The following is a 25,444-nucleotide window of genomic DNA, read 5'->3' as shown; positions in this document are numbered from 1 at the left end:
GGACTTGTCAGCCCGCAGCTCCAACAATTTGTTCAGTACCACTTCCCTGGTGATTGTAATTTTCTCGAGTTCCTCCCTCCCTTCCATTTCCTGACTTACAGCTAATACTGGGATGTTACTTGTATCCTCAATAGTGAAGACCGATGCAAAATATCTGTTCAATTTATCAGTCATCTCATTATCCATTATTAATTCCCCAGACTCACTTTCTATAGGACCAATGTTCACTTTGTTAACTCTTTTCTTTTTTAAATATCTATAGAAACTCTTACTATCTGTTTTTATATTTCTAACTAGCTTTCTCTCGTACTCTAATTTTACCTTCCTTATCAATCTTTTAGTCATTCTTTGCTGTTTTTTATATTCTGTCCAATCTTCTGACCTGCCTCCCATCTTTGTGCAATTATAGGCTTTTTCGTTAAGTTTGTTACTATCTTTAACTGTTTTAGTTAACCACGGATGGCGGGTCCCACACTTGGAATTTTTCTTTCTCGTTGAAATGTATCCATTCTGTGTATTCTGAAATATCCCCTTAAATGTCTGCCACTGCATCTCTATTGACCTATCCCATAACCTAATTTGCCAGTTCACTTTAGCTAGCTGTGCTTTCATACCCTCATAATTACCCTTATTTAAGTTTACAATACTAGTCTTGGACCCACTCTTCTCTCCCCCAAGCAGAATGTAAAATTCACACATATTATGATCGCTGCTACCTAGGGGCGCCTTAACTATGAGATCATTAATTAATCCTATCTCGTTGTACAATACCAGGTCTAGTATAGCCTGCTCTCTGGTTGGCTCCAGAATGTACTGTTCCAAGAAATTATCCCGAAAACATTCTATGTACTCCTCATCTAAGCTACCTCTGCCCATCTGATTTTTCCAGTCGATATGTAGGTTAAAATCCCCCATAATTATCGCTGTACCTTTCTGACAGGCTGTCATTATTTCTTCCTTTATACCTGATCCTACAGTGTGAGTAATGTTAGGGGCCTGTACACCACTGCCACAAGTGACTTCTTGCCTTTATGATTTCTCATCTCTACCCAAACTGCTTCTACATCCTGGTCTCCTGAACTTAGGTCATCCCTCTCTATTGTGCTAATACCATCATTAATTAACAGAGCTACCCCTCCACATTTTCCTAGCTTCCTGTCCTTCCTAAATGTCATGTACCCTTCAATATTCAGGTCCAATCTATGTCGTCCTGCAGCCATGTCTCTGTAATGGCTATCAGATCATACTTATTTATTTCTATTTGTGCTCTCAGTTCATCTGTCTTGTTTCGAATGCTATGTCCATTCAGATACAGAGCTGTTAGTTTGTCCTTTTAATATTTTTGTAACCTCTCGGATTATCTGTTGATTTGCTCTTAGATTTGTACGCTCTGTCCCTTCCTGTCACAGTCTGTTTATCATTTCCCACATTAATACCTTCCTCTCTTGCCTTGTCTCTACTCCTTGATTTACCACATCTTCCCAAATTTGATCCCTTGCCCCCATTATTCAGTTTAAAACTCTCTCGACTTCCCTAGTTATGCGGCTTGCTAGAACACCGACTCCAGCACTGTTCAGATGTAGACCGTCCCAACGGTACAGCCACCACTTTCCCCAGTACTGGTGCCAGTGCCTCACGAACTGGAACCCACTTCTACCACACCAGTCTTTGAGCCACGCATTAATTTCTGGAATCTTATTTGCCCTATGCTAATTTGCAATAATCCAGAGATTATTATCTTTGAGGTTCTGCCTCTTAATTTGGTGCCCAGATCCTCATACTGACTATGTAGAACTTCTTACCTTGTCCTGCCTATGTCGTTGGTACCTACATGGACCATGATGACTGGATCCTCCCCATCCCACTGTAAGTTCCTCTCCAGCCCTGAGCAGATGTCCCGAGCCCTGACACCGGGCAGGGCACACGGCCTTCTGGACTCTCACTCTCACTTAGAACAGAGGGAGCTGAAGGGTGACTTCATTGTGGTTTACAAAGTTGTGAGGGGCTTAGATACAGAAGACAGGAAGGACCTGTTTCCCCAGCGGAGAGGTCAATTACCAGGGGGCACAGATTTAAGGTGACTGGTAGAAGGATTAGAGGAGATATGAGGAAAATCTTTTCACCCAGAGGGTGTTTGGTGTCTGGAATTCACTGCCAGGATCGGTGGTGGAAGCAGAAACCCTCAATTCTTTTAAAAGGTACCTGGACATGTATCTGAAGTGCTGTAACCTGCAGGGCTACGGACCAGGTGCTGGAAGGTGGGATTAGATTGGGCGGATGTTTTTTCGGCCGGCGCAGACACAATGGGCTGAATGGCCTCTTTCTGTGACGTAATTTTTCTATAGTTTTAGTAGATAGGGAGAAACTGTTCCTGTTGGAGGAAAAGTTGACAACATGAGGAAAAACGTTTCTTTACGCCATGAGTGGTTAGGATCTGGAATGCAGTGCCTGAGAGTGAGGTGGAGGCAGATTCAATCGAGGCATTCTAAAGAGAAGTGGATAATTATCTGAAGAGAAAAAAAATTACAAGGCGACAGGGAAAGGTGAGTTGCTCTGTACAGAGCCGGGACAGATAAGAATGGTCAAATAGCCTCCTTCTGTGTTGTAACCATTCTATGATTCTAAGTCATCAGATGTGTAAGGCTCAATCATTGAGGTTGAGAGCATAGAACAAGGCCATTTGGCCCATTGTTCTTCTGCCAGCTCTCTCCTTAGTCCCATTCCCCAGTTGCTTTCCCTCCTCTTTCTCCCGTCTGACCTGTGCTGCAGTTCAGCGTCACTACTGTTTGTAAAATCTACGATTCTATCTGTTTTGTTCTCCTGTGGCTTTAGATTCAGCATTCCTGAAATGTTTCTTGTATTTAAACTATGGATGTAAAATCTGTGCTCCAGGTGAGGCTTGAACTCACAACCTCAGCATAGCTCACAAGTTGCACTGTTGTATAAGTACCGTGCGCTAACCAATTGCGCCACTGGAGCACATAGTTTTGGTTTAATTCTGTTCATGTATAACAGGCTCAAGTGGCTGTACATCATCTTCCAATTCTAGTGTAACAACTCGAGGGGCTGAATGGCCTGCTTTTATTATTTGTTCAGTTTCTGGTCAATGGTAACCTCCAGCATGTTGATAGTGGGGGATTCAGTGATGGTAATGCCACTGAATATCAAGGGGAGATGGTTAGATTCGCTCCTGTTGGAGATGGTCATTGCCTGGCACTTGTCAACCCAAGCCTGAATATTATCTCAGTCTTGTTGTCTCAGTGTTGTAACAGGTATAAAAGGGCTGAATGGCCTCAACCTGGTCTTCTGACAGTTTTAAATCTGAAGCCGTTATGCTTTTGGAGAGGGTGGGGGGCACGGGTTAGACATTCGAACTTTTATAAACTGCTGAAAATAATTGCATTTGGAAGATAATGGAGATGTTTGATAGAATTACTATCACATTTACTCCCTTTACCAGCTGGGTGTGCTGGCTGCCAATGGAGTGTGTGACTGGGATCATAAACAGTCAGAGCTGCAGGACCCAGTATTTTACTGAAGTGGTAAGTGTTTTATATCATCTCTGATCTCAGGGTAGGGCTGTCACTTTAATGATGTGGGACGGGGCACTTGTGGTCTGTTGTGCAATTTTATGACAATGCATTTAATGCCAGACCCTCTGCCCCATTATCTGTACATAGTCACAGTCCAGTAAAACCTATGCTCTAGGTGAGGCTCAAACTCACAACCTCACTAGCTGCATTGCTATGTAGATACCACACACTAACCAATTGCATCACTGGAGTAGATAATGTTTTATATCCTCCTGTTCCTATGTAACTGGCTTGAGAGGCTAAATTGCCTCCTCCTGTTCTTGTCTAGCAGCTTAAGCTACTGAATGGCTTCCTCCTGTCCCTATGTAATAAGCTGGAGGGGGCTGAATGACCTCCTATTACTGTGTAACAGACTCGAGAGACTGAATTTTAGTATTGGTACAGTATATTAATAGTGGTCATCTCCCTCCAAAACAAGTATACCGTTTTGGATACTGTTGAGGGAGATGGTTCACCAGGGGAAGGCAGCAGTAGCCAGGTCCATGGCACCGTGGCTGGCTCTGCTGTTCAGAAGGGCGGGAAAAAGAGTGGAAGGGCTATAGTCGTAGGGGATTCGATTGTAAGGGGAGTAGATAGGCGGTTCTGTGGTCGAAAACGAGGCTCCCGAATGGTATGTTGCCTCCCAGGTGCACGGGTCAGGGATGTCTCAGATCGGCTGCAGAACATTCTAAAGGGGGAGGGTGAACAGCCAGTTGTCATTGTGCACATAGGCACTAATGATATAGGTAAAAAACGGGATGAGGTCCTACAAGCAGAGTTTAGGGAGTTAGGAGCCAAGTTAAAAAGTAGGACCTCAGAGGTAGTAATCTCAGGATTACTACCAGTGCCACGTGATAGTCAGAGTAAAAATGAAAGAATAGTCAGGATGAATGTGTGGCTTGAGAGATGGTGCAGGAAGGAGGGGTTCAGATTTTTGGGACATTGGGACCGGTTCTGTGGGAGGTGGGACTATTACAAATTGGACGGTCTACACCTGGGCCGGACTGGAACCAATGACCTTGGAGGTAGTTTTGCTAACGCTGTTGGGGAGGGTTTAAACTAATGTGGCAGGGGGATGGGAACCAATTGAGGTCAGTTGACAGTAAGGAGGTAGTAACAAAAGCCTGTAAGGAACTAGATAATGAAGTCAGTGTGACTAAGGGGAAGAGCAGGCAGGGAGCAGATGATGAATATAAAGGGACTGGTGGTCTGAGGTGCATTTGTTTTAATGCAAGAAGTGTAGTAGGTAAGGCAGATGAACTTAGGGCTTGGATTAGTACCTGGGAGTATGATGTTATTGCTATTACTGAGACTTGGTTGAGGGAAGGGCATGATTGGCAACTAAATATCCCAGGATATCGATGCTTCAGGCGGGATAGAGAGGGAGGTAAAAGGGGTGGAGGAGTTGCATTACTGGTCAAAGAGGATATCACAGCTGTGCTGAAGGAGGGCACTATGGAGGACTCGAGCAGTGAGGCAATATGGACAGAACTCAGAAATAGGAAGGGTGCGGTAACAATGTTGGGGCTGTACTACAGGCCTCCCAACAGCGAGCGTGAGATAGAGGTACAAATATGTAAACAGATTATGGAAAGATGTAGGAGCAACAGGGTGGTGGTGATAGGAGATTTTAATTTTCCCAACATTGACTGGGATTCGCTTAGTGTTAGAGGTCCAGATGGAGCAGAATTTGTAAGGAGCATCCAGGAGGGTTTTCTAGAGCAGTATGTAAATAGTCCAACTCGGGAAGGGGCCATACTGGACCTGGTGTTGGGGAATGAGCCCGGCCAGGTTGTTGAAGTTTCAGTAGGGGACTACTTTGGGAATAGTGATCACAATTCCGTAAGCTTTAAAATACTCATGGACAAAGACGAGAGTGGTCCTAAAGGAAGAGTGCTAAATTGGGGGAAGGCCAACTATACCAAAATTCGGCAGGAGCTGGGAAATGTAGATTGGGAGCAGCTGTTTGAAGGTAAATCCACATGTGATATGTGGGAGGCTTTTAAAGAGAGGTTGATTAGCGCGCAGGAGAGACATTTTCCTGTGAAAATGAGGGATAGAAATGGCAAGATTAGGGAACCATGGATGACAGGTGAAATTGTGAGACTAGCTAAGAGGAAAAAGGAAGCATACATAAGGTCTAGGCGGCTGATGAAAGACGAAGCTTTGAAAGAATATCGGGAATGTAGGACCAATCTGAAACGAGGAATTAAGAGGGCTAAAAGGGGTCATGAAATATCTTTAGCAAACAGGGTTAAGGAAAATCCCAAAGCCTTTTCTTCATATATAAGGAGAAAGAGGGTAACTAGAGAAAGGATTGGCCCACTAAAGGACAAAGGAGGAATGTTATGCTTGGACTCAGAGAAAATGGGTGAGATTCTAAACGAGTACTTTGCATCGGTATTCACCGAGGAGAGGGACATGACGGATGTTGAGGTTAGGAACAGATGTTTGATTACTCTAGGTCAAGTCGGCATAAGGAGGGAGGAAGTGTTGGGTATTCTAAAGGGCATTAAGGTGGACAAGTCCCCAGGTCCGGATGGGATCTATCCCAGGTTACTGTGGGAAGCGAGAGAGGAAATAGCTGGGGCCTTAACAGATATCTTTGCAGCATCCTTAAACACGGGTGAGGTCCCGGAGGACTGGAGAATTGCTAATGTTGTCCCCTTGTTTAAGAAGGGTAGCAGGGATAATCCAGGTAATTATAGACCGGTGAGCCTGACGTCAGTGGTAGGGAAGCTGCTGGAGAAGATACTGAGGGATAGGACCTATTCCCATTTGGAAGAAAATGGGCTCATCAGTGATAGGCAACATGGTTTTGTGCAGGGAAGGTCATGTCTTACCAACTTAATAGAATTCTTTGAGGAAGTGACAAAGTTGATTGATGAGGGAAGGGCTGTCGATGTCATATACATGGACTTCAGTAAGGCGTTTGCTAAGGTTCCCCATGGCAGGCTGATGGAGAAAGTGAAGGCGCTTGGGGTCCAAGGTGTACTAGCTAGATGGATAAAGAACTGGCTGGGCAACAGGAGACAGAGAGTAGCAGTAGAAGGGAGTTTCTCAAAATGGAGACGTGTGACCAGTGGTGTTCCACAGGGATCCGTGCTGGCACCACTGTTGTTTGTGATATACATTAATGATTTGGAGGAAAGTATAGGTGGACTGATTAGCAAGTTTGCAGACGACACTAAGATTGGTGGAGTAGCAGATAGTGAAGGGGACTGTCAGAGAATACAGCAGAATATAGATAGATTGGAGAGTTGGGCAGAGAAATGGCAGATGGAGTTCAATCAGGGCAAATGCGAGGTGATGCATTTTGGAAGATCCAATTCAAGAGTGAACTATACAGTAAATGGAAAAGTCCTGGGGAAAATTGATGTCCAGAGAGATTTGGGTGTTCAGGTCCACTGTTCCCTGAAGGTGGCAACGCAGGTAAATAGAGTGGTCAAGAAGGCATACGGCATGCTTTCCTTCATCGGACGGGGCATTGAGTACAAGAGTTGGCAGGTCATGTTACAGTTGAATAGGACTTTGGTTCGGCCACATTTGGAATACTGCGTACAGTTCTGGTCGCCACATTATCAAAAGGATGTGGATGCTTTGGAGAGGGTGCAGAGGAGGTTCACCAGGATGTTGCCTGGTATGGAGGGCGCTAGCTATGAAGAGAGGTTGAGCAGATTAGGATTATTTTCATGAGAAAGACGGAGGTTGAGGGGGGACCTGATTGAGGTGTACAAAATCATGAGAGGTATAGACAGGGTGGATAGCAAGAGGCTTTTTCCCAGAGTGGGGGTTTCAATTACTAGAGGACACGAGTTCAAAGTGAAAGGGGAAAAGTTTAGGGGGGATATGCGTGGAAAGTTCTTTACGCAGAGGGTGGTGGGCACCTGGAACGCATTGCCAGCGGAGGTGGTAGATGCGGGCACGATGGAGTCTTTTAAGATGTATCTAGACAGATACATGAATGGGCAGGAAGAAAAGAGATACAGAACCTTAGAAAATAGGCGACATGTTTAGAGAGAGGATCTGGATCGGCGCAGGCTTGGAGGGCCGAAGGGCCTGTTCTTGTGCTGTAATTATCTTTGTTCTTGTTCTTTGTTCCAGTGGTAAAGTAGATTCGTTTTGGTAAAGTTTAGTATTAGCAGTAGTAAGGTTATTATTACTATTGGTAGGGTTATTAATCATAGAGTCATAGAGTTATACAGCACAGAAACAGGCCCTTCGGCCCATCATGTCCATGCCAGCCATCAAGCACCTATCTATTCTCACCCCATTTTCCCGCACTTGGCTCGTAGCCTAGTATGCTATGACGTTTCAAATGCTCATCTAAATACATCTTAAATGTTGTGAGGGTTCCTGCCTCTACCATCTCTTCAGGCAGTGCGTTTCAGATTCCAACCACCCTCTGAGTGAAAAATGTTTTCCTCAAATCCCCTCTAAACCTCCTGCCCCTTACCTTAAATTTATGCCCCCTGGTTATTGACACCTCCACTAAGGGAAAAACTTGCTTCCTATCTAACCTCTCTATGCCCCTCATAATTTTGTACACCTCAATCAGGTCCTCCCTCAGCCTTCTCTGCTCTAAGGAAAACAACCCTAGTCTATCCAGTCTCTCTTCATAGCTGAAATGCTCCAGCCCAGGCAACTTCCTGGTGAATCTCCTCTGCACCCTCTCCAGTGCAATCACATCCTTCCTATTGTGTGGTGCCCAGAACTGTACACAGTACTCCAGCTGTGGCCTAACTAGTGTTTTATACAGCTCCATCATAACCTCCCTGCTCTTATATTCTGTGCCTCAGCTAATAAAGGCAAGTATCCCATATGCCTTCCTAACCACCTTATCTACCTGTGCTGTTGCCTTCAGTGATCAATGGACAAGTACACCAAGGTCCCTCTGACCCTCTGTACTTCCTCGGGTCCTACCATCCATTGTATATTCCCTTGCCTTGTTAGTCTCCCAAAATGCATCACCTCACACTTTTCAGGATTAAATTCCATTTGCCACTGCTCCGCCCACCTTACCAGCCCATCTATATCGTCCTGTAATCTCAGGCTTTCCTCCTAACTATTTACGACACCACCAATTTTTGTGTCATCTGCAAACTTACTGATCATACCTCCGATATTCACGTCTAAATCATTAATGTACAACATGTGGTATAAAGGCCTGCTCGGGTCTGCAAAAAAACCCCCAAGCCGAGCCCGACAGAACCACATCCGACCCCAGCTTGACCCGACCCGACCCGACCCAATTCGACCATCAGTTAACCTACTTTCCGTTTTCCACTTTGTTGCTGATCTGCACAAGCTTAAACTAACTGTAACAAAACCACCTTTCAGGTTCAAACATTACATTAATATTGGAGCCACTTACCTGTGATAGAGCGTGTCCAACCCGGCCCGAGCCCAGCCCGAATGCCAGACCCGGAAGGGCAACTCGACCCGACCCAAACCCGACTCGTCATCGGGTCCTGTTGGGTACGGGTTAGGTAGCAGGCCTTTACTGCGGTACCCCACTGGTCACAGGCTTCCAATCACAAAAACAGCCCTCGACCATCACCCTCTGCCTCCTGCCACTAAGCCAATTTTGGATCCAATTTGCCAAATTGCCCTGGATCCCATGGGCTCTTACCTTCTTAACCAATCTCCCATGCGGGACCTTATCAAAAGCCTTACTGAAATCCATGTATACTATAATCAACTGCTTTACCCTCATCTACACATCTAGTCACCTCCTCAAAAAATTAAATCAAGTTAGTTAGACATTATCTCCCCCTGACAAAGCCATGCTGACTATCCTTGATTAATCCCTGCCTGTCCAAGTGGAGATTAATCCTGTCCCTCAGAATTTTTTCCAATAATTTTCCCTCCCACCGGCCTGTAATTACCTGGTTTATCCCTGCTACCCTTCTTGAATAATGGTAACACATTCGCTGTCTTCCAGTCCTCTGGCACCTCTCCTGTGGCCAGAGAGGATTTGAAAATTTGTGTCAGAGCCCCTGCTATCTCCTCCGTTGCCTCACATAACAGCCTGGGATACATCTCATCTGGGCCTGGGGATTTATCAACTTAATTAGTAGCAGCAGGGTTTATTAGTGCCAGGATGTAGTTGTAGTACCAAGATTTATTATCTAATAGGTAGATGAAAGGCAGGGATGCTCCATCGTCTGCAGTGCACACCCTGTGCTATGTGGGAACTCCTGGATGCTTCTCAGGTCCTGGATAACCATATGTACAGGAAGTGTCGTCAATTGCAGCAGCTGTAGCTCCAGGTTTTGGAACTTAAATTGCAGTGGCGACACGGCGGTGCATTTTGGAGGATGGGAGCTTCGTGGATAGCACATTTATTGATGTGGTCACCCCACAGCTTAAGAGTATGCAGGGAGAGAGGGAATGGGTGACTACCACCAGTCAAGAAGAAACAGGCAGGTAGTGCAGGAGACCCCTGAGTGCATCTCACTCTCCAACAGATATTCAGATCGAAATACTGAGGAAGGTGATGGCTCATCTGGGGAGTGCAGCCAGAGCCAAGGCCATGGCACCATGGGGGGCTCAGCTGCACAGGGGTGTTCAGGGAAGACTGGAAGAGCGATAGTGGTAGGTGATTCAATAGTCAGGGGAACAGGCAGGCGTTTCTGTGGCTACGGACAAGAATCCAGGATGGTGTGTTGCCTCCCTGGTGCCAGGGTCAAGGATGTCACTGAGCGGCTGCAGAGCATCCTGAAGGGGGAGGGTGAACAGCCAGCAGTCGTGGTCCACATCAGAACCAACGACATAGGTAGAAAGAGGGATGTGGTCTTGCAGAAAGAGTTTACTAAACTAGGTAAGAAATTAGCAAGCAGGATCTCAACAGTAGTAATCTCTGGATTACTCCCACTGCCATGCTCAAGTGAATATAGAAATAGAAGGATAAGACAGATGAATGCATGGCTGGAAAGATGGTGCAAGAGGGAGGGCTTCAGATTCCTGGGACATTGGGACCGGCTCTGGGAAAGATGGAACTGGGACCTGTACAGGCCGGACGGGTTGCACCTGAACAGAGCGGGGACTGAGTTCCTTGTGGGACGTTTTGCTAGTGCTGTTGGGGAATGTTTAAACTAGTTTGGCAGAGGGATGGGGACCTGAGGGTAGACTCAGCTGAGACAAAATCAGAAATGAAAATGGAAGGTGGAAAATTAATGGATTAGTCTGGAAGATAGAGGAAACGAGGGTTAGAAAATAAATAAAAAAGAGTTTGGCAGGGCTGAAGGGTATCTATTTCAATGTAAGGAGTACAGCAAATAAAGCAGATGAGCTGAGGTCACAGATAGACCTGTGGCAGTATGATATCATAGCTATTACAGAAACATGGCTTAAGGAGGGACAGGAATGGCAGGGGGATAAGAAAGGAGGGGGAGTGGTAAGTGGTTTAAGAAACAACTACAGCTGTGAGGAGGGATGATATGTTGGAAGGTTTATCAAATGAGGCCGTATGGAGTGAGCTAAGGAACAAAAAAGGGACAATCACACTGCTGGGAGTGTACTGTAGACCCCAAACAGTCAGAGGGAGATAGAAGAGCAGATATCATAGAACATTTACAACACAGAAAGAGGCCACTTGGCCCATCATGTCTGTGCCAGCTGAAAAACATTCCACCCATTCTAATCCCACCTTCCAGCATTTGGTCTGTAGCCCTGCAGATTATGGCACTTGATGTGCAGGCAAATCTCTCAGAAGTTGAAAACAATAGGGCAATAATAATAGGGGATTTTAACTATCTCAGTAGTAACTGGGATAGTTTTAGTGTGAGCAGAATTGAGGGAGCAGAAATCTTGAAGTACATTCAGGAGAACATTTTTGGCCAGTATGTAGTTTTAGACTTAGTTTTAGGAAATGAAGATGGGCAGGTGGAAGGAGTGGCAGTGGGAGAGCCTTTTGGTAGTAGTGATCATAATTCAGTTTTAACATAATTATGGAAAAGAACAAAGATAGAACAGGAGTTAGAGTTCTCAATTGGGGCAAGGCCAATTTTACTAAACTGAGGAGTGATTTAGTGAAAGTGGACTGGTAACAGCTACTTGAAGGTAAATCAATGTCAGAACAGTGGGAGGCATTCAAAGGGGAGATTCAAGAGGTTCAGGGTAAACACGCTCCCACAAAGGAAAAGGGTGAGACGGCCAAAACTAGAGTTCCGTGGATGTCAAGGAGCCTACGGGGTCAGATAAGGCAGAAAAGGAAAGCTTATGTCCGACACCGAGAACTCAATACTACAGAAAGCCAAGAGGAGTACAGAAAGTGGAGGGGTGAAATCAAAAAGGAAATTAGGAAAACAAAGTGAGGGCATGAAAGAATATTGGCAAGCAAAATCAAGGTGAACTCAAAGATAGTTTATCAATACCGTAAGAGTAAGAGGATAACTAAGGAAGAGAGTCGGGCCCATAAAAGACCAAAAAGGTAACCTATGTGTAGGAGTGGAAGATATTGCTATGGTTCTTAATGAATACTTTGCGTCTGTCTTCACAAAAGAGGGAGACGATGCAGATATTGTAGTTAAGGAGGAGGAGTGTGAAGTATTGGATGTGATAAACATAGAGAGAGGAAGCATTAATGGGATTAGCATCCTTAAAAGTTGATAAATCACCAGGGCCAGATGAAATGTACCCCTGGCTGTTAAAAGTAAGAGAGGAAATTGCAGAGGGTCTGACCATCATTTTCCAGTCCTCACTGGATACAGGTGTGGTGCCGGAGGATTGGAGAATTGCTAACATTGTACCTTTGTTTGTTTAAAAAGGGAGTGAAGGATAGACTGAATAATTACAGGCCAGTCAGTGTAACCTCAGAAGTGGGCAAATTATTGGAATCTATTGTGAGACACAGGATAAACTGTCACTTAGAAAGGCACAGGTTAATCAAGGATAGTCAGCATAGATTTGTTAAGGGAAGATCTTGTCTGACTAACTTGATCGAATTTTTTGAAGAGGTAACAAGGAAGGTTGATGAGGGTAGTGCAGTTGATGTGGTCTACATGGATTTTAGTAAGGCTTTTGACAAGGTCCCACATGGCAGACTGGTTAAAAAAAAAAGCCTATGGATCCAGGGAAATGCAGCAGGGTGGATACAAAATTGGCTCAGTGGCAGAAAACAAAGGGTAATTGTTGACGGCTGTTTCAGCGACTGGAGGGCTGTTTCCAGTGGTGTTCCACAGGGCTCAGTACTGGGTTCCCTGCTTTTTGTGGTGTATATTAACAATTCGGATGTAAATGTAGGGGACATGATCAAGAAGTTTGCAGACGACACAAAGATTGGCCGTGTGGTAGATAGTGAGGAGGATAGCTGTAGGCTGCAGGAAGATATTAGCAAAATACTGCGGATGCTGGAAATCTGAAACAAAAACAAGAAATGCTGGATTCACTCAGCAGGTCTGGCAGCATCTGTGGAAAGAGAAGCAGAGTTAACGTTTCGGGTCAGTGACCCTTCTTCGGGTTCCGAAGAAGGGTCACTGACCCGAAACGTTAACTCTGCTTCTCTTTCCACAGATGCTGCCAGACCTGCTGAGTGAATCCAGCATTTCTTGTTTTTGTTGCAGGAAGATATTGATGGTCTGGTCAGATGGGCAGAAATGTGGCAAGTGGAATTCAACCTGGAGAAGTGTGAGGCGATGCATTTGGGGAGGTCAAACAAGGCAAAGGAATACACGATTAATGGGAAAATACTGAGAAGTGTAGTGGAAGTGAGGGACCTTGGAGTGAATGTCCACAGATCCCTGAAGGTAGCAGGACAGGTCGATAAGGTGGTTAAGAAAGCAAATGGAATCCCTTCCTTTATTAGCCGAGGTATAGCATATAAGAGCAGGGAGATTATGCTGGAACTGGAAAAATCATTGGTTAGGCCACAACTTGAGTACTGTGTGCAGTTCTGGTCACCTCATTACAGAAAGGATGTAATTACACTAGAGAGGGTACAGAGGAGATTTACGAGGATGTTGCCAGGACTGGAAAAATGCAGCTATGAGGAAAGATTGGATAGGCTGGGGTTGTTCTCCTTGGAACAGAGAAGGCTGAGGGGAGATCTGATTGAAATGTACACAATTGCGAGGGGCCTGGATAGAGTGGAGGTGAAGGGTCTATTCACCTTAGTAGAGAGGTCAGTGACGAGGGGGCAATTTGGTAGAAAGATTAGAGGGGAAGTGAGGAAATTTTTTCCCCCAGGGGCTGGTGAGGGTCTGGAAGTCACTGCCTGAAAGGGTAGTTGAGGCAGAGACACTCAACACATTCAAAAGGAGTCTGGATATGCACCTCAAGTGCTGTAACCCGCAGAGCTACGGACCAAATGCTGGAAAGGTGGGATTAGGCTGGGCGGCTCGTTTTTCAATGGGTTCAGACAGGATGAGCCAAGTGGCCTCCTCCTGTTCCTGTGTAAAAGGTTTGAGGGGCTGAATGGCCTCCTCCTGTTCCTGTGTAAAAGGTTTGAGGGGCTGAATGGCCTCCTCCTGTTCCTGTGTCAATTATAAGCCTGAAGCAGTTACGTTTTTGGAGTGGGTGGGGGCGGGAAAAACATTTGAACTTTGATGAACTGGTGGGAAATAACTACATGAGAAAAAAAAATTGGAACATTATCAGATGTGTTTGATTAGAATAACAGCCCCATTTATTCCCTTTACCTGCCGGATTGTGTCACAAGTACTCCGCTACTAATGGATTATAAACTCCTTAAAAGCGACAGGACCCAGGTTCTTAGTGAGGCGCTAAAGTGTTGAATGTGAGAAGTATTTGCGCCTGGTGTTTTATACATAAGGTCTGATCTCAGGGCTGGGCTGCTCCTTTCAGAAACCAGGTAAAGGGTTAGGGTCAGGCACTGAGCAAGGTGGGAGCGGCTTGTGCTGGGTGAAGTGGGCAAGGTCTTGCAATTTGATTGCAATGTTGCCGATTGTAAAGAGTGCAGTTAATGTCTGACTATCGGCCTGTAATTGGGTTTGATTGTAGCTCCAGTGGCGCAATCGGTTAGCGCGCGGTACTTATACAGCAGTACAGTTTAGTCGAGCTATGCCGAGGTTGTGAGTTCGAGCCTCACCTGGAGTATAGATTTTACACCATTAAACCATCATGAAATTAACTGCAGCCAGCAACGATCTTTGACCTTTCTTTCCCCCGCCCCCCTCCTCAATCTGCCAGCTTGCATTTTATATTTCTGTGATACTTTCTTTTTTAAAGCCACGTGTGTTTGAAGTTTTTCCTTTGGCTGCAACGGGAGAGGAAAATAAAAGGTCGGGAGGGATGCGAGGGAAGGAGCAAGAGAGCTTGAGAGGATAAGAGGGATATAGGAAAGGCGAACGGGGAAAAGAAAGTAGCAGGAGGAAGGTGGCAGAAATATAGAAATAAAGACTTGCATTTATGCAGCGCCGTTCACTGCCATGGGACCTCTCTGCAGCCAATCAAAATGCGCTTTGTTTAAATGCACTGTTGGAATGGAGGAAACGCGGCAACCAATTTGTGCACAGCAAGATCCCACAAACTGTACAATACAGACATTGATGTGATAAACGACCAGATCCTGTCTTTTTCAGTGATTTTGGTTGAGGGACAGAGAGACAAAGGCAGACAGGATTAGTAAAGGAGGAGAGAGAGAGAGGCGGAGAGGTTTAGGGAGGGAATTCCAGAGCTTAGGGCCCAGGCAGCTGAAGGCACGGCCGCCAATGGTGGAGCGATGGGAATCGGGGGACGGACAAGAGGCCGGAATTGGAGGAGCGCAGAGGGGGTGATGGGTGAACGGGGACTTTGTGCGTGTTGGGATAAGGCCGGCCGAGTTTCAGAACGACTTCAAGTTTATGTCCTAAATTCCCCTCTGCCCTATCAAACACTTTGTTCTCTTCATCCTCTCCTTCACTTGCTTTAAAACCTAATTCTTTTCTAACCTTTGCCAGTTCTGATACAGGGTCACAGACACGAAACGTTAACTCTGCTTCTCTCTCCACAGATGCTGCCTGACCTGCTGAGTATTTCCAGCACTTTCTGTTTTTATTTCAGATTTCCAGCAACTGCAGTATTCTGCTTTTATTATTATGTCAAAAAATTAGTTTGGGAGGCCAAACCTGCCCACTACTCAAAGGTGCTGATGCGTAGACAGGATCAGCCTAGCTGGTGATGCCCAATGGTCGAATAACCCATTGACATTCTTCACCCCATTGTAAGAACTGTCACCCGGGGGGAGGGCAAAACATGGCAACTGTGCCCTAGGAATAGGGAACGCATGCAGGAGAGACTTGTAGGATAACACAGCACAGCAAGAGGCCACACGGCCCATCGTACCTGTGCCAGCCCTTTGAAAGACCTATCCAATCTAGTCCCATTTCCCCTCCATAACAACCCCCCCCCCCAACCATCGTCTCTCTGAGCAATATATAATCTATACCATCACATAACTATTTATTTTGATGCTTTATTGTTCAATAAGAGAGCCCCTAAGGTGGGGTGGGGAGGTAATATGAGGCTGGTTGCTAGGGCAATGATGTAATAATAGTTAATTCCCACCCGTTGCTATAAATACTAGTGAGATAGGCCCAGAGGCAGCCAGTGAGGCCAGTCCGGATATGGAGGGAGCTGGCAGCATGGTGACACTGTCCCTTTAACAGAGGCAGCGAGCGCGAGAGGGAGAGAACCCGCTGTTGCGAATTGTAGCCTATCCCCCACCCTCCCTTTGCTCCGCCCCCCCTCCCTTCCCCACGTGGGGGCCGGCACCAGCGCGCCTGCGCCTTCCACCCGCTCTGGGCAGACGCCTGTCCATCAGAAGCGCGAGCCCGGCGACGCGGCCGCTGATTGGCGGCATTTGAATTTGGCGGGTTCAGGGCGGGCTCCGCCCCCTTCACGCCCTCCTGCTTTTTTTTTCTGGCCCCGCCTCCCAGTCTGGCCCCGCCCTCCCCCCCTGGTGGAGTTCCCAGGGCGCGAGTGGATACATTGTATATGTAGCCAAACAAAAAAAAAAGATACATTGCGGGAAGCGGAGCCGGAATATTAAATATTAGTGAATTAAAGTGTAGAAAGTGCAGAGAGCTTCAGAAAAAGAAGATTGAGAGGAATCAGAGCAGCAGCAGCCCGACCCCGGCGGAGATGAACGGCGCCAGGCTGGAAGAACTTCTCCTGCAGGTAACAGTGAGGAGGGGAGACAATCCGCGCCACAATCCAAATATTGCAAAAGATTGACTCCATCTGCAGCAAAGCCCCCGTGCATTGGCTGAAATGCAGCCCCGGGACGCCGGCAAACTCTTGCACTTTAAGCGCGGGAGCCTCCGGAGGCGCCAGAAAAGGAACTTGCAAAGTGAAAGTTTGACTGATTTGTTTTTCCTCTTCTGGTTTGCAGTTTGTTGTTATGCTGTAAATTTCTGCTACTTCCATTTAACCAAAGTGTGGGGCTTGGCCTTTGTTTTTGTTTTGATGCTGTGTTCTCTGTGTAAGAGGGCTGGGCTGGTTTGTTTATGAGCCCAGCCTGTGGTCCATGTGCAAACTTCCCTGAAGTCAGTATCTCGGGATAAACTGCTGCCTGTCTGATAGAGAGAGAGAGAGAGAGAAAACTCTGCTCCGAGTACTGTGTAAATTTAGCCGTTTGCTGCTTTTAATGTCACCTTTTAAGAATTGAGGGTATATTGAAATTAAAATGTCTAAAACTGTTAATAAAGAAATAACCTACGTCTCTCCAGCTCCTTTCACCCCCTCACAGGACGTCCCAAAGCCCCTCACAGACAATGAAGAAGTTTCTGAAGTGTGGTCACTGTTGTAATGTAGGAAACAAGGCAGTTAATGTGCGCACAGTAAGATCCCACAAACAGCAATGTGATAATGACCCGGATCATCTGTTTTTACTGATGTTGGTTGAGGGATAAATATTGTCCCCAGGACACCGGGGAGAACTCCCCTGCTCTTCTTCCAATAGTGGCCGTGGGATCTTTTACACCCACCCGAGAGGGCAGACGGGGGCCTCGGTTTAATGTCTCATCTGAAAGACGGCATCTCCGACAGTCCGGCGCTCCCTCAGTACTGACCCTCCGACAGTGCGGCGCTCCCTCGGTACTGACCCTCCGACAGTGCGGCGCTCCCTCGGTACTGACCCTCCGACAGTGCGGCGCTCCCTCGGTACTGACCCTCCGACAGTTCAGCACTCCCTCAGTACTGACCGTCCGACAGTGCAGCACTCCCTCAGTACTGACCCTCCGACAGTGCAGCACTCCCTCAGTGCTGACCCTCCGACAGTGCAGCACTCCCTCAGTACTGACCCTCCGGCAGTGCAGCACTCCCTCAGTACTGACCCTCCGGCAGTGCAGCACTCCCTCAGTACTGACTCTCCGACAGTGTGGCACTCCCTCAGTACTGACCCTCCGACAGTGCGGCACTCCCTCAGTACTGACCCTCCGACAGTGCAGCACTGCCTCAGTACTGACCCTCCGGCAGTGCAGCACTCCCTCAGTACTGACCCTCCGGCAGTGCAGCACTCCCTCAGTACTGACTCTCCGACAGTGTGGCTCTCCCTCAGTACTGACCCTCCGACAGTGCGGCACTCCCTCAGTACTGACCCTCCGACAGTGCAGCACTCCCTCAGTACTGACCCTCCGACAGTGCGGCACTCCCTCGGTGCTGACCCTCCGACAGTGCAGCGTTTACTCTGAGTGTCGATCTGGATTATGGGCTCAGATGTCTGTATTGGAACTTAATCCCCATGGCCTTCTGAGTCGGGAAGAGGGAGGGAGAGAGAGAGAGAGAGTGTGACCCACTGAACCAAGTTTGCCGATTGCTCGAGACAAGATAAGCTGAATGGGCTCTCTGTGTTGTTTTGATTTCTGATCGATACGCCTGCTAATCTCTCTCTCTCTGTCTGTCTGTCCCTCTCTTTGCTTCCCCTCCAGACATACCCAGCTGACAGCCTGTTACTGTGCGTCCCGCAGTGGGACACCCCCTTCCAGCGTAGCCGATGCTCTCCTCAGGACTTCTCGCTGTCGGCCAGCCTATGCCCCCAGTTCCAGATGATGGGGGTCACCACCTCAGGGTTCCGCACCTACCCGCACCTGTACAAGACCGAGCTGTGCCGACGCTTTGCTGAGTCTGGGGGTTGCAAGTACGGAGACCGCTGCCAGTTTGCCCATGGACTCCACGAGCTGCGTCTGCTGCCTCGCCATCCCAAGTACAAGACGGAATATTGCCGCACCTTCCACACGCTGGGCTTCTGCCCCTACCAGACCCGCTGCCATTTCATCCATGAGGAGGGGGAGCGTCGCATCCCCCCACCCCAGCTGGACACTCCTGCCCGCCGGCCTCACTGCGGGCAACTGGGTGGGGGCATTAGCGCCTGGCACCCTGTCCCCCAGGCCAGGGCTCGCTCGCCGGCCTCTGATGGGGTCTCCTCCTCTGCCTCCGAGACCCCCGAGCGTTGCCCCGGTAGCCCCTCTCCCCCCGCAACCACTGCCACCTCTTCCTGCTGCCACAACAACAACAACAACTTCATCACCAACTGTGGCATCACGGAGCTCCTGGTTCCGCTGGCACTGAAGCTGCGGGCACTGGAGGGCTCGGAACCCATCTCTCCCACCGGCTCATCCCTCTCCTCCGAACGCCAGTCTCCCACAGCTCCAGATTGCTCTCTCGACCCCAGGGGCCCTGGCGAGGAGGTCGGGGGTCACCAGTCGGATCCCCCGTTGAGCGCAGAAGCCGGAAAACGTCTTCCTGTCTTCAGCCGGATCTCGACGAGGAGCACCTGAGTGTGATGCACAGTGACTCTGTCAAGCTGAGGACTGTTAGACTGTGGCTGTAGGGTAGATATTAATTATTTTAGTTGGGTCGTTAGTTTCTTAACTTAAAAATGTTGTTAATTATTTGTAGCAAAGCTCCCCGTGCGATTAAAGGTGAGGAGAGTTGCGTTTGTTCATCTAGTGTTGCTTTGAAGTTTTGCTTTTTTTTTCTGTTTGTGTCCCAGCGTGAAAAATTTGTAACTGGTGGAGGGAGGGAACGAGGGAAAGGGACTGGGGAGTGGGGGAGAATTTTCACAGTGAAGCAAATATTGGATAATCCCAACTACCTCTTTTCTCTAACTTTGAGATGTGAAGAATTTTGTTGAAGGGGAGGATCCCTCCCCTCCCTCTCCCTTCCTCCTACCCTTTCTGTCTTGGGTTTTGAGGCCTTTAGAGTTTGGAAGGGTGAGCAGCACGGTTGGGGGGAGGTTTGTGGGGAATTGCTTTCCAAACATTGGCTGGGTGGGAGGCAGTGCGGGAGGAGGAGACTGATTCTGTCCCAGGTCCTGAGGCACACTTGCGGCCCTGATCTAGATTTGCAGCTGTCCCCAGCTGCAGGTCCCCTGACTCCCCCCAGTGTTGGTCGGGTACCAGCGAGTGATTCAGGGAAAGGATCACTTGTCAATGAAAGGATTTTAATCCTTGCACGTCTCAAATCGCCCGGTCAGTTTGTCTTTTAAAACTGACAGCGAGCGTGTGCGTCTGTATATATTTGTAGATTTTTAAAAATCTCTAATCAATGTTTCAATGTTCCCTTTGTGACTTGTGAAACTATGGAAACCTTATGGTCATTGGATGGGGGAGGTTTTATCAGTTTTTCCCGTTTCCACTGCGGGTCAGGCTCTTGCAGATGAATCTGGGCAGCCGATGTCGGGTTAGAACACTCGGGTTGGGGAGGGAGTTGATTCTAGCTGCTGCTGGGGTTGGTTAACCTGTCGAGGGGGAGCTGTCCGTACCCTGGTAAAGTGTTGGTGTGTGATTAAATCCAGCAACGGACTGGGAATTGGCTCCCTGGAATCCGTTAAACACAAACGGAGATTCTCCAAACTCTGAGGGGTGTCCCTGCTCGGGTGGTGGTCTCAGGGTCTTGGGAACCCCCCCAACCTCCACCCAAGTACAGGGGCTGAGGAAGTGATTACCCACTTACTGAGGAGAAACTTTCGCCGATGGAGTGAAACGAAAGTCTTCCTCTCTCCCCCATTCTGCCCAAACTGGGAAGCTTCCCCTGGAACAAATGGCACTATTGTACAAAGGGAGGTGGGTGGGGGGTGGGGGGTGGTGGTTGTTCAGCTTTGCAGCCAGGGTCAGGGATTACCCAGGCTCGTGTTGTGTGATCCCACAGCCTCTGGGTCACCTTATACAGTTGATGGGAGTGTGTTTCTTTAAGAGTTTTGTCTGTACGTTCCACCTCCCAAAAAAAAAACCCTCCCCACCCCCCACCAAACAACAGAGACAGAATGATGGGTGACCACTGTGATAATCGAGGGGCTTACGGGGCCTCTTTTGCGGCCCTATTACCTGGGGCTTCACGATCCCCCACCTGATGGTTGTGGGCTGGAACCAGAGGTTTTAATAGCACAGGGAGGGGATGATGGGGAAATACGAGTGCTGGGGAAGCTGCTAAACTGTGAACCCCCAGATCTTGGAAAGGCTGAGCTGCCCAACGAGATGATGCTAAATGTTCACTAGGTTGGCGTAGCAGCCAGGCCTGGACGTTTATAATTAATTTATTATAATATCATAATCTATTAAATCGAGTGAGCTGGAATCTTGTACACTTTGACCTGATTTAATTACCCGCTCCCTCCCTGACCCTTCCTACCTCGTGGTCATTTCTCCCACTTGCTTCCCCCTTCATTTCTCCATTAACCTAGTGACCCGCCACACACACCCACTGTGTCTGTATCCTGCTCCCCTGTGCTCCCAGAGGTAGCTCTGCAGGGTTTTCTGTGACGGATACTGTCCGGACACGGACCCCCTCCCAACAGCCCCTGTGCAAGGAGCTTGCTCTGACCCCTTCTCCCCAGGTCTGCTGTCTGTTGGGCAGCTCACTTGCACAGGTTGTGAATCTGGATCGTAATCCTCCCTGACAGCGAGCAGAGGAAAGGTTGAGTGTTGATAAGACCTTTCGACAGGAGCCTTCAGCTGCACGGAGGAATGTAGGGAGCATTTTAAAAACATCCACCTTCCCTTTTTTCTTCGTTTCTTTCAGGCATGTGTCTCATTTTCCCCTTCCCCTCCCAAACAGAGCCCCTGGCACGGCGCTGCCTCCTGTGTGTAACCCTCCGCAGAGCAAGTCGATCTGAATTGTCCCAGGCCAGTTGTAAAACTGACGGGAAGAATGGAGCAGAAACTCTTGACACACCAACTTGTGGCCTTTCAATGATGAAGCAGCTAATGTGGGATCTTCCTTGTTTAAACTGGTTGCAGTTCCAGTTCCTGCCTTTAGGGAGTGCTGTTGTCTGAACCCACTAGCGACACCTACAGACAGACAAAGTTTGTGCTGAATTTTTAAATACTGAACAGAACTGAACCATTTAGAACAAAACTTGATGCAGTTGGTTCCTTATCGTATATTTATTTTAAAGAAAAAAGAAACACTCAATTGTGCCGTGTCCTTTGCTGAGAGATGGGGTTGATTTAAAATTCTTGGGACAGTGTTTGGAGTGTTTATTTAAAAAAAAAATTAGGGAAAATGAACTTTCCCTTTTCAATTTGCCTGAAGGTTTGTGATTTTTAAAAAAAATAAATAAATGAAGTATTTGAGGAAGATCTTGCAAAGCAAGCTCCAGTTACTTGTCCTCTGGTTAATGGGATTTGTTTAGCCCACTGTGTGGGACCCTTGACTGTTCTTGTCGGAAGCTGGGAGTTTGGGAAGGGATCAGTGTGTTGCTCAGTGACCCTTTGGCCAGTTTTTGGTTTTACTAAATATATGTTTTAAATGGAAGATAATTTGGTTGCACTAGGGCGTCCTCATCATTACAGCTGATGGAATATCTAGTAGGAACAGGAGGAGGCCATTCAGCCCCTCAAACCTGTTCTACCGTTGAGTTGGATCATAGCTGATCTGTATTTTAGCCACATTTACCAGCCTTGGTTCTGCTCGCCCGTTGAGAGAGAGTGACGTCTCGGTCTCCCGCACAAAGTTGACAGGTGAACATTAGCGAACAGAAACGCTTGATCCTTGTTTTTTTTTTTAAAATACTGTGCAGTCGGATTCCTGAGACGAGGGTTATTCTTTTCATGGCCCAAAATCTCATTGGTTTCGGACGCTGAATTATTCAGCCCCTCCCTCCCTCCCTCCCACTCAATCCCCTCCTCCTCCCTGACCCCCCCACCAAAAACAGAGGTGGAGAGGTGTCAAACTGAAGATTGCTTCCAGTTCCAGTGTACTTCCAAGTGATTTAGTTTGCAAGTAACCTGGTGGAGGATTATTTGAATATTGCTGTTCAGACTTCTCACTGATGTGTGTCTGTCACTGGCTGTAAGGTTAACTGCTGCCCACATGGGAAGGGGGTTGGGAGATTGCAATTCTCTTCAACCCCCTTCCTCGGGACAGAAGGAAACTTGCAATAATTGGGACAATCCCTGCCTTCAGTTGGTTTAATCCAACCCTAAACCCAATCTAGTGCAGCCTGGGGCCACTAACAGATTCCAGGAGCTGTCTCTGAGCAGCAGCGCTGGCTTAAACCCCAACCAAAGGGGTGACGAGAGATGCTTTTCCCAGTACTAAGATCACACCCTGAGCTTGGAGGGAGACAAATCTCCATCCCCTAAATTGAGAGCTGGCTGTCGAGATGCCGTTGTCGAATTATAGACTGATTTACGGAATGTGTTAATCGTTCTACTCTCTGTGTGTTTTTACATTTATATTCTAATGATTAATTTAAAAAGATAATTGTATTTATTGTTAAGAGACAGAATCTTTTTGCTGCCCTGATTCCTGGCCTTGTTTCTGTTTCCATGATTTGGACATTTCCACTAAAATGATCAAATAAAATGAAATTCATCCAATCGTTGACATTCCCAAAGCGTCTGCTTTTTTCCTCTCTGGGAGGGGGAGGGATTATTTCCACTGATTGGAGAATGGGGATCAAGGGTTCTCACTGGAATAACCAAGAAGGAAGATTCGTGAACCAAGCTATTAGACCATGGGATGCTTCACTGCAAGGAGCTGAGGCAGTGACTGGAAGATGGGATAAATATTTGACATAGATCTGGAAGGAATCGTATTACAGGAGAGAACACCACAGGCAGGAGCGACCGAATGGCCTCCTCCACTCACCTTTATTCAGTAGGTAAGAAATATTGGTGCTGAACATAGATACAGGAGACCCAATCTTTGGTAAGACTAGTGTTCGTCTGTCATCTCCATGCTCTGAAACTCTTCCCCTAAACTTGTCCATCTTTCCATCTCCTCCTGGTCCACCAAGATCTGTTTCATTGATGTCGGGTTCCTCCAATCCCAATATCTCCAGATCTCAGAATAAGTTTTACGCTCCTGTGAATCGCCTTGGGACGTTGAAGGCTTTCAGCATGTTCCATGCTAGAACCATCTTAAACCTAGACCCCGCTGTTCTCAGCTGTTTCCAGTAGTAAAGCCACTTTTCCCTTGTGTGATGCAATCATTTCTGCCTTCACTGCTTTGTGGCAAATTGGATAAACACTTGAAAAGGGAGTTATTTGCAGGGCTATGGGGGATGTAGTGGGACTAATTGCATAGTTCTTTCAAAGAGCCAATACAGGGACGATGGGCTGAATGGCTGCTCCTGGGCTGTAATGTTCTGTGATTCGCTGGGCCATTTTAATGAATTGTGACCTTGACGCGTTGCCGATTCCTCGGCCAAAGAGTTGATGAGGATGATCTGGATTCGGGGCTGAATCTCGGAACGTTCTGAGTTGGGGAGGAGAGAGTGGGCCCACCTCGCCCGCAGACCCCCCTCAATTGCCCACCCTCATCCCTCACACTCAACCCATTCGCCCTCAACCTCTCCCACCCTCATTCCCCCCCCACCCTCGCCCGCCCCTACCCTCGCCCACCCCTCCCCCTCGTCCCCCTCACCCACCCCTCCCCCTCGTCCCCCTCGCCCACCCCTCCCCCTCGTCCCCCTCCGCCCACCCCTCCCCCTCGTCCCCCTCGCCCACCCCTCCCCCTCGTCCCCCTCCGCCCACCCCTCCCCCTCGTCCCCCTCGCCCACCCCTCCCCCTCGTCCCCCTCGCCCACCCCTCCCCCTCGTCCCCCTCGCCCACCCCTCCCCCTCGTCCCCCTCGCCCACCCCTCCCCCTCGTCCCCCTCGCCCACCCCTCCCCCTCGTCCCCCTCGCCCACCCCTCCCCCTCGTCCTCGTCTCCCTCGCATCCCCATCCCCCTCCCCTCGCATCCCCCTCCCCTCGCATCCCCCTCCCCTCGCATCCCCCTCCCCTCGCTTCCCCCTCCCCTCGCTTCCCCCTCCCCTCGCTTCCCCCCCTCATATCTCCCCCCTCATATCTCCCCCCCTCATATCTCCCCCCCTCATATCTCCCCCCCTCATATCTCCCCCCCTCATATCTCCCCCCCTCATATCTCCCCCCCTCATATCTCCCCCCCCTCATATCTCCCCCCCCTCATATCTCCCCCCCTCATATCTCCCCCCCTCATATCTCCCCCCCTCATATCTCCCCCCTCATATCTCCCCCCTCATATCTCCCCCCCTCATATCTCCCCCCCTCATATCTCCCCCCCCTCATGTCTCCCCCCCCTCATGTCTCCCCCCCCCTCATGTCTCCCCCCCCCTCATATCTCCCCCCCCCTCATATCTCCCCCCCCTCATATCTCCCCCCCCTCATATCTCCCCCCCCTCATATCTCCCCCCCCTCATATCTCCCCCCCCTCATATCTCCCCCCCCTCATATCTCCCCCCCCTCATATCTCCCCCCCTCATATCTTCCCCCCTCATATCTTCCCCCCTCATATCTTCCCCCCCTCATATCTTCCCCCCCTCATATCTTCCCCCCCTCATATCTTCCCCCCCTCATATCTTCCCCCCCCTCATATCTTCCCCCCCCTCATATCTTCCCCCCCTCATATCTTCCCCCCTCATATCTTCCCCCCCCCTCATATCTTCTCCCCCCCCTCATATATCTC

The 25,444-nt window shown here is 48.3% G+C and overlaps 1 protein-coding gene and 2 non-coding genes across 5 annotated transcripts; 2 read left to right on the top strand and 1 right to left on the bottom strand.

Moving 5' to 3' along the window:
* Positions 1 to 2,884: 2,884 nt before the first annotated feature.
* On the bottom strand, positions 2,885 to 2,979 carry trnai-uau (transfer RNA isoleucine (anticodon UAU)). Its single transcript has 2 exons — positions 2,942 to 2,979; positions 2,885 to 2,920 (listed from the first exon to the last, which is right to left on the bottom strand). It is a non-coding gene; the product is annotated as a tRNA-Ile (tRNA).
* An 11,554-nt stretch (positions 2,980 to 14,533) lies between these two features.
* On the top strand, positions 14,534 to 14,630 carry trnai-uau (transfer RNA isoleucine (anticodon UAU)). The gene is made up of 2 exons: positions 14,534 to 14,571; positions 14,595 to 14,630. It is a non-coding gene; the product is annotated as a tRNA-Ile (tRNA).
* Positions 14,631 to 16,453: 1,823 nt separating this feature from the next.
* Positions 16,454 to 23,326, top strand: LOC137355905 (mRNA decay activator protein ZFP36L2-like). 3 transcript variants are annotated; one of them, XM_068021524.1, is made up of 2 exons: positions 16,454 to 16,691; positions 18,443 to 23,326. In XM_068021524.1, the coding sequence occupies exons 1-2, from the start codon at positions 16,656 to 16,658 to the stop codon at positions 19,289 to 19,291; spliced, it is 885 nt and encodes a 294-aa protein (XP_067877625.1). In that variant the 5' UTR covers positions 16,454 to 16,655; the 3' UTR covers positions 19,292 to 23,326. The 3 variants fall into 3 exon arrangements, with proteins under 3 accessions (XP_067877625.1, XP_067877627.1, XP_067877626.1); XM_068021526.1 differs by lacking the exon at positions 16,454 to 16,691 and adding an exon at positions 16,752 to 16,863; XM_068021525.1 differs by lacking the exon at positions 16,454 to 16,691 and adding an exon at positions 16,752 to 16,869.
* Positions 23,327 to 25,444: the final 2,118 nt, after the last annotated feature.

The sequence above is a fragment of the Heterodontus francisci genome, chromosome 44 (genome assembly GCF_036365525.1).
Source record: "Heterodontus francisci isolate sHetFra1 chromosome 44, sHetFra1.hap1, whole genome shotgun sequence".
Classification (NCBI taxonomy): Eukaryota; Metazoa; Chordata; class Chondrichthyes; order Heterodontiformes; family Heterodontidae; genus Heterodontus; species Heterodontus francisci.
The sequence above is the reverse complement of the archived record's forward strand: the minus strand, read 5'-3'. Positions and strand labels throughout refer to the sequence as shown.

Coding starts and splice junctions, on each gene's coding strand:
- LOC137355905 (XM_068021524.1), top strand. CDS start 16,656: ATGAACGGCGCCAGGCTGGAAGAACTTCTCCTGCAG. Junction 16,692..18,442: donor TGGAAGAACTTCTCCTGCAG/GTAACAGTGAGG, acceptor CTTCCCCTCCAG/ACATACCCAGCTGACAGCCT.